Source organism: Jaculus jaculus, chromosome 2, assembly GCF_020740685.1.
Source record: "Jaculus jaculus isolate mJacJac1 chromosome 2, mJacJac1.mat.Y.cur, whole genome shotgun sequence".
In the NCBI taxonomy this organism is placed as follows: Eukaryota; Metazoa; Chordata; class Mammalia; order Rodentia; family Dipodidae; genus Jaculus; species Jaculus jaculus.
Window position 1 is genome coordinate 150370908 of NC_059103.1, and position 8673 is coordinate 150379580.

Genomic DNA, 8673 nt, shown 5'->3' on the forward strand with positions numbered 1-8673 from the left:
TATTTCTTAGAGACAGAGAGAGGGAGAGAGCGAGGGAGAATGGGCATGCCAGAGCCTCTAGCCACTGCAAATGAACCCCAGACCATGTGCATCTGGCTTATGTGGGACCTGGAGAATCAAACCTGGATCCAAGACAAGTGCCTTAACCACTAAGCAAACTCTCCAGCCCTCATCAGCTGCTTTTGGTTCGGTATTTCATTTTGACAACAAGAAGGTGAATACAACATATGCTCCAAGGAAGATTTAAAAACAAAACATAAAAAAAACTAAACGCTCTAAGTAACTATAGAAGTTTTTCAGTAAGTAAGCAACCCCTCAGAGGTAACAGGCAGTCTTTGGCTAAACTAAGATGTTTTCAATACTCTGCTAAATCAAGTCATAGATCACTACCAACTACTTACAAATGACCAAGAGTTTCCAAATTTAGGCACACTTTTTGTATTTTTTTTAAATATTTTGTTTATTTGCAAGGAGAGAGAGAATTAGCCATCCAGGTCTTCTAGCCACTGCAAATGAATGCATGCACTTCTTTGTGCATCTACTAGGGAATGTAACCCAGGCCATCAGGCTTTGCAAACAAGTGCCTTCAATTGCTGAGCCACTTCTCCAGCCCTAGGCATGCTCTTTGACCTTGAACATATATCAAAGTTTAATGTAGAACACTTACTGAAAAATGCCAACATAGCAGTAAATGCAATGGGAACATTTTCAAACTATAGAGTCTTGGTGTTCCAGTACTTTAAGAGAACCCGGAAAGCCGCCTGAGCTCCCCACATCCATCTCTCGGGGACACCTGTGTAACTGGGGCTTTGCTGATACTCACAGGCTGGAGGGAGGGGGAAGTTCTTGAGCACACACGTGTTAACATGGACACACTGCTCAAAGGAGAGGCCGGCATTATGCCTCCTTGGCCTTTCTGCCCACTCTTTCTTCCCCCACCCCGAGCAGAACACTGATGCAAGGAGAGGGAAGAGCTGCAGCTCGTCGAGATCAAGGCAGGCATTATATTTCACGTCGAAGTTCAAAGCAGCTCACTTTGTGCTGGGACTTCTTATGTCCTGAAATCAGATGGTGCCTTTTAGTACTTGTGTGTGACGAGTCACAAGCCAGCTATATAGTTCCTCTTTCATGTGAGGCCACCAGGCTGACAGTCTGTCATTCTCTCACAGCAGAGTGAACCCAGGACCACTGGAAAGTACCTTCAGGACTCAGTCCTGTAAAGTGTGAGAACAGGGAACAGAAGGGATGTTTTTGCTTCTTTGTTCTGGATTTTACCTTGAGGACACTTAATAAGCCAGAAGAAAACCACTATGTCTGTAATCTTTGCATTGGGTCACCTACAGCTGCTTAATTATTGCAATATTTATTTGAGGCCTGTGTTTGCCCATTAAACACTTTCAAAGGACATGTGTGACAAAGATATCAGAAGATGCTAGCCATCCATAGAGACGTTCAGGTCATAAGACATGGCTAATTTCCCATTGGCCTAATCTTGCCAACAGACAAATTTTGGTGAATAGGTTTCCAGCTGGTCAAAAGTACAAAATTCCATGTGCAGATTCAAAATTGGAGATTCTCATAAAAACCTGAAGTATTTGACAGCACTGGGCCAAAAATCCTGTGTATGAACAAGACCTTCATAGAGAATACATCCTTCCTCCATAACCAGTCACCTGGCCTGACCGCCCTGCCTTTCCCAGTTGGCACCTGTTCCAGTAACCTCTCATCTAGGAACCCCACCCCATATATTCTAACCATTTCATTTGCGAGATGACCAAAGGGGCCTACTTTGAATTCTAATGACCTCTCCAAGGTCACCCAATTAGATAAAGGCAGAACCAAAGCCAGAATTCTGGTCCCCTTCCCAAGATGGCCAAATCCCCTGGTGCTCTGGTTGTGAAAGAAACTGGGCCACATTTGAAGCAGTGTCTCAGATGATGTTGGCTCTGAAGTTATTTTAATTATAAATCATCACTGGAAAGTAATGAAGGCATCAAAGCTGTGATACTCATATAAACCAGAAGGGCTAGAGGAAAGTGTAGCCAAGAGAACATTTCCTGGGGGATTTTAAATTTAAGTAATCTATATTTAAAATATTATGGTTTTAGTGACTAGCAGAGTGGAGCAAGGAGAATCTGAATTAAAAGAATCACGCTGTAATTTAGCTATATGGAATAAATTTAAAATGTTATTTGTCAGATTTTTCTTTTTTTTTCTGGGAAAAAGAAATTTATTTTGGCTTATAGGCTCAAAGGGAAGCTCCACAATGGCAGGTAAAAATGATGGCATGAGCAGAGGGTGGACATCACCCCCTGGCCAACATAAGGTGGACTACAGCAATAGGAGGGTATGCCCAGATTTTTCTATTAGACTAGTTTATGCAAGAATTTGCTTTATATTCTTCATCTCATTAATTCACAATAATGCATTTAGCCAAATAAGTGGGTCTCAAAAAAGAAAAAGAATAACTCCTTTTGCCCCCACAAAAGCACTACCTGCCCAGATCATGATACAGCCATCATCCACAGGACAGGTGTGACATGCTGTCTATTTCACCATTCCAGGCTCTTCCTGCAAACCACATTAGCACCCATCAAACCTGGGTGATGATAAGCTGGAATAATGAAGCACAATGCTGCTCAGTAACGCCATAGTGCCGTTTGAAACTGCAGTTGCTAAAATTAAACTGACACTTGGCAGAATTATCACAACGCTTTCCATCACAGCCTGTGACAGACAGAAAGTGTGTCTCCACAGCACAGGCAATGCAGAGAATGAAGCTGTACATCCCAAAGGCATAACGACTGAGGCCACCCAGCAAAAGCTGAGTGATATATCACATTTGAAACCCAAATGCTAGCCTCTTGCCCCTTCCCAGGAACCCAACAGTCATTTCTCAAGTTCAAAATCTAAACTTCTCTTTGTGTTCAGTCTTTGTTTTCGCGTCAGAGAGAAGAGGAGGAGCTCAGTAGCTGGGCAAATGGTGGCTCTACACTCGTGGCCAGAGTGGGTTTCGCCCTCTTCTCTCCATCACCCTAAGGATCAAGGTGAATTCCTTCTAAGCCAAGAGCCAGTGCTCGCCTCTTCAGCGGCAGGACTACTTTTAAGGTAATGGGAAAGCTCCTTTTCTCCCTGGGGCTCAGGTACTGTTAAGGCAGCATTTTGCTCTAACTTAAAGCATATGTCTGCTTCCTCAGACACAGCTCAGGAAACCAATGCAATTCAAGGGAAACCTCTCCAAACTGTGCAGGTGCAGAATTACAACCTGCCACAGGCCATCATGATGCCACTCTAAGGCCGGGGGGGGGGGGGGGGGGGGATGAGGAATCAGATATGACTCAGATGGGAGTTCTCTTCTGTTCCATGAAAATAAATAAATGAAATTTTCTATTTTATCAGCATAGAACCAAGCACACAGTCAGTGCTCTTAGAAAGTATTAGTCAAATGGTCAGCAGGGTTTTAAAAGTTTATCAGAGTTCCTTCCCAGTTTTGGAAACTCTAGTCTGATTTCAAGCTTCCTAGTCCACTGATGGAAGGCTTAAGGGCCAGGCAATCTGGCTGAACAGCCAGCAGGTTATGTTCTCTTGTGGGAGGCCAAGCAAAACTCTACACTCCCCTTATTCAACAGCACACATCCACAATTTAGAATTTCAATAATGAAATTAGTAAACAAAAGATAACCAATCACCAACAAACTTTTTAGCCAACAGAAGGAAAGACAGAATAGTTTGTTCTTTTTTATTTAGTCACAACACATCAGTACAACAGAGGTCAAACTCAGTTCAGTGGAGGTTGTTCAAACTACACCTGCTAAAGGAATAAATCTGAAACGATACTTTTATAGCCCAAATCAAATTAAATAAATCAAAGATAAGGCAGAAAAGCCCTTTGAAATATCTCAAGAACCACATGTCCATGCACCAAAAGGAAGAGACAACATAAGAATTTCCAGTTCAAAGAAAAGGTGGTAGTTCCCGCAAAGTTAGGCTTATGCATTTACCAGGTTGTACTGCACTACTGAACAGACCAGCTGCATACCATGACTCTGATGCAGGTTAACACGTGGAAACTTGATATCCATGAGATTAAAAATTCATTGCATTGCTTGGGGCTAGTGTATGCAGGCATAGTCAATGCAATTGTCTTCAGTGTCTTTGCTGCTAATACACCAGATAGGGACCTGCAAGGCCAGGTAGACAACAACAGTAGTCGATCACCTTGATTGAGGGACACGGGTGGCTTGTGCGTTTCCCCTTACTGCTGCAGGAAGCAGAGAACTAACTAGTCTTTCTTGAATAAAGCTGACCATCTGATTTGTCAACGCTTTGGAAATATAATGCTTTGTCCCCTCCCCCCTCCCTAAAGTACATCATTTTTTTATACAACACCTTCTTCTGTCAAAATATTAACAAACAAAATCATGTTAACATTGAGCACGGTGGTTTGGAAAATAAATCAAAAGAAAGGGACTGCAGCTATAAAAGCAGGAAAAAAAAGGACCCCAAACATTAAAGGTTAAGATTACCAACATGGTGAGGCAAATGAAATCATTCCTGTACAGGTTTACAAAGTCAATTAAGAACGGTACAAACGGATCCCATAGTGTTGGTTCACACTGAGTAAAATGTTTAAACAAAAATTAACTAGTTTTTTAAAAAAACTGCTAATACATGACATGATAAAAAAAAATTATAAAGAAAAAAGTAAACCAACAAACCTTTAGTCTTTAGGGAAAAAAAAATCTGAAAGTGTACCTTTTTCCTTTTTACTTTTACTGACGACTTTAAGGTGATGTTGGCAACAGTTCCAGCTCAGCTGGGACATTTTAAGCGTTCCCCTACCTCGTCCTACAGCACCAGTTCTTTAAAAAGCTCCAATCTCCGTTCCCCAAGGTCTATAGGGCTTGCCAAGGTTCGCTGCCTGCGTGGGTGCCGAAGGGCTCAATAAATGGAAGGAGCCGAAGGAGAAGGGGAAGGCGGACAGCGACGCCACCGAGGAGAGGAGAGGGGGCGACAGTTTGGAGGCTGAGGTCACCACGGGGAGCACCGGTCCCAGACCGCCTCCAGGGGGCGCTCGCAAGGCCGGCGCCTCCGGATGGGCCGCGGCCAGCCGGCCCTGGTGGTGGGACTCCGAGGACGCCGCCGTGCTGCCCGCGTTCCCGTGGCCGTTCTGCGGCGGCGGCGGCGGCGGCGGCAGCAGCAGCGGGTGCGCGACGTGCGGGTGGTGTCCGAAGGCGCTCCCCCACGGAATGTGTCCGAGGCCCGCGTGCGCGCCGCTCGCCGCTTCCCGCTGGGAGGCGTAGTTGTTGAGATGCGAGACCAGCCGAACGCGGAGCGGGTCCGAGGCATCCAGTCCTTCGATGATACTCAGGTAACGGGCAACCTCGGCCAGGCATTCCCGAAACCCCAAACTCCGATAGTCCATCGCCAGGGCGTGCGCGTCAAAATAACCTGGGGATGAGAACAAAAGAAAACCCTCAGGGCTCGACTCCTTCCCTTCCCGGCAAATATATCTACGTTGTCAAAGCACAGCGCTCGTGGGTTCTCCTGCAAGCCCAAATATTTTGAAGCTGACCGAAATCTCTGCATTCATCAACATGATGTGCTTGTTAATGAAAGTTCAAAGCCCAGTTGGAAGCTGCTGAGCAGGAATTATACCCTACCAGCGGATGAAACTATGTTCTTTCCTTTAATGTTTTTCCCCCAACAACAACAACAAAAATATAACAAAAAAAAATACATCAAGGACAGAGAAACCACAGAGCAGTGAAATTCATTAGACACACAGATGTAAGTTATCATCGTGGCGCTTTTAGGCACTTGGTCCTTGGTGAAGCATTTTCTAGCTGGAGACAAGACACACAGACCTCCTGTCTCCCACCTCTGGATTTTTCCTCTACTTTGTCACAACAGTTTCTTTCCAGAGTCTCGTGGCAGCTGACGTCAAAAATTACGAATATGAAATTCATGCTGCATGCTGTTGCTGTTAAAAAGCCCTTTTCCCAAAACGACAGTGGACAAATGCGACAGCGACCTGATCGGAATCAGGGCTGACACAACTTTGAGGATCTCACAGATGAAAAGCATTTGCTGAATGATGCCTCAACTAGTTCCATGAGGCTGAAGTGATGAATTCCCTGCAGAAGATCCGAGGTGCCGCTGAAGGTGCGCTGACTGGCGAGCCCCACACTATCCTCTCCCCACCCTCAAAGAAAAAACAGGCAGGGACTGCACCAATCCCAGCCCTGCCTGCTGCTGGCCTCCACCCGACCACGCAGAGCCGCCGCCAGGGCTGCTGAGACGTACCTTTCCCTCCTGCAGTGTGCAGCATTTTCAGGTGATCCACAGTCATTTGCAGGATCTCGGCTTTTTCTAGCTTAGCAGATCCCTAAAGAAGACAACGCCAAGAGACTATCTGGAATAGGTGTCTCGGTAGATCAACTTAAAATACGCATACGTGTATGTAAACTGTAAAATGTGAACTGAAGCAGATGAGCTGTCTTCACAAAATCCGCTGGGGAGGGAGGGAGGGAGGGAGAGGGAGAGAGAGAGAGCGAGCAAGCGAGCGAGTGCGTGTGTGTGTGTTTGTGTGTGTGTGTACGCACGCATGCAGATAGCACAGCTGTTTTCCAGGACAGGGACAAGGTAGGGCGCATGGGGGAGGGTGGAGTCAGAGGTGCACGCAGCTCTACCTACTTTCTCCATTACCTGCTTCTCGAAAGCACTGGGTACCAGTCTCCTCAGCTCAGACAAACTGTTATTGATCCGGTCTCGTCGGCGCTTCTCAATAATCTGTGTGGGAGGCAAGCAAAACAACAAAGGAGCACGTTTCCATTAAGACTGTAAATTCCAAAGGGAAGAAACGCGGTTCTTTCTGTTGGTTAATAACGACATTTTTAAAGAATTAAAAAAAAAAAACAACTCACGCCTCTCCGTCTTTTCCTGGCCAAGATCTGGGAAGATGTCGTTGGGGACATGGAACCTAGCGCCGAACTCAAGTTTCTGAAAGGAGGGGGGAGAGCAGTCGTGGCTGAGAAAGGAGGTGACCCGCGAGTGTCCGACCCCCACCCCCGCACACGGCTTGTTTTGGCAACTTGGGCTGGAGCGTGGCTGCAGCGTCGCTCGCCCCCCGGGAGACCGCCAGCCCACCGCTCGCGGAGCATCGGCGCGCCCGTGCGCCGCCGACTCACCCATTCTCGTCCGCACTCTCCTTCTCCACCTCGATGGTCTCGTCCAGCTCGCTATCGGAGGAGCTGTAGTCGGGGTGAGCTCGCTTCATGCTGGCGGCGCGCGGGCTCCGGGGAGGGAGGGAGGGAGGAAGAAGGGAGGGTGGAGCGGCGGCCGGGGAGGAGTTCACAGCCGCGGCCGCGGGGCGCTCGGCTGCTCGCGCTGCGCGCACACTGATCCCGCTCACGCTCCGTCCCCGGTTAAAACTCAACCATCCCTTTCCCACGCTGCGCCCCTTCCCAGGGCCCGAGGGAGGGTGGTAGGGGAGGAGGAGGGCCGGCGCGCCAGGGGGCGAGGGGCGGGGCCGAGGCTCCCGGGCAACGGCCCCGCTCCGGCCAATCCGACGTGTCGCTCCGTGGATTGGCAGCCGCTCGGGGGCGGGGCGCGGGGCGAGGGGATGCGCCGCTCCCTCTCCGCGACCTCCTCCTCTCTGGACGCCCGCCCCTGCCCGGCGGCGGTGCGTCGGCTCCGCGGGGACTCCACTGGGGGCAGGAGGAGGCGCGGGCGACGGTGGGCCGGCGGCGGGCAGGCGCGGGGGGCCGGGCCGGGACACCAGCCCGCCGGCGGCCGCCGCCCCGCCCCGCCCCGCGCGCCCCGATTGGCCTGGCCGCGCGCCAGGACCGCGCCTGCAGCGCCGCCGGTGAGCCGCACGCGCCGCGGGCCGTGGGAAAGTGCCGGCGCCCCGGCCGCCAGCCAATCCGGGAGGCCGGCGTCGGCGTCGGCGGCCGCGCTGGCGGCGGCGGCGGTGGCCCAGGGCGTCCGCATGAATGGAGAAGAATGGCCGGGCAGGGAGCGGGGCCGCGCGAGGGCGCGCCGCCCGGGCTCCCCCGTGTGAACCTGTAATCGGAGCCCGGGCGCCGGCCGGCCCCGGAAGCCGCCGCCAGAATCCCCGTCCATCTCGGCTGCGCGACCGCCGGTGCCCGGCGGCTGGAGGCGCGCGCGGTTGGCGGGCGGGCCGTGGGCGTCTGGCCGGCCGCTGCGCAAGTCTTGCAGGGCGCCGGCTCCGGGGCTCCGCGCGTCGGCCAGCACCCCAGGGACAGTCCCTGGGAGGGTTGAGTCGTGGGGTGGACGGATGTTCTTTGGGATCGAGGAGCGTGTCCGCCCCTCCGAAGCCAGTCTTTTGGGCAGGGGTTGCCCAGTCTTCCCCTCAATGGAATGAATTCCCCTGTGCATCTAATTTCCGGGGAACTGGAGCGCTTGTTTTCTGGGCTAACTCGGGAGAGGAGGAGGCCCCTGGGGATATTCATTATGTTGGGTTCTTTTTGTTGTTGTTGGGTTTTTTTTTTCTCCAGGACTTGGCGGCCAGATCATCTCAGTGGGCGACAGGGTGGCGACCTGGGCGTTTGCTTCTGAGGCTGACCTCACTGCGAGAACGCACGTTTCTGATCAACACACACACCCATCTGGTCTTCCTTGTAGCGGGGCGTACACAAGATTCTACATGAA

General features: G+C 50.5%; 1 protein-coding gene across 2 annotated transcripts; it reads right to left on the reverse strand.

Annotated features, from left to right (window-relative positions):
- Nucleotides 1-3725: 3725 nt before the first annotated feature.
- On the reverse strand, nucleotides 3726-7444 carry Hey1 (hes related family bHLH transcription factor with YRPW motif 1). Of its 2 annotated transcripts, none has more exons than XM_045144451.1 (5): nucleotides 7191-7444; nucleotides 6927-7002; nucleotides 6697-6792; nucleotides 6307-6388; nucleotides 3726-5451 (listed from the first exon to the last, which is right to left on the reverse strand). In XM_045144451.1, the coding sequence occupies exons 1-5, from the start codon at nucleotides 7277-7279 to the stop codon at nucleotides 4865-4867; spliced, it is 930 nt and encodes a 309-aa protein (XP_045000386.1). In that variant the 5' UTR covers nucleotides 7280-7444; the 3' UTR covers nucleotides 3726-4864. The 2 variants fall into 2 exon arrangements, with proteins under 2 accessions (XP_045000386.1, XP_045000387.1); XM_045144452.1 differs by having other exon boundaries at nucleotides 6709-6792; nucleotides 7191-7442.
- Between the last annotated feature and the right edge of the window lie 1229 nt (nucleotides 7445-8673).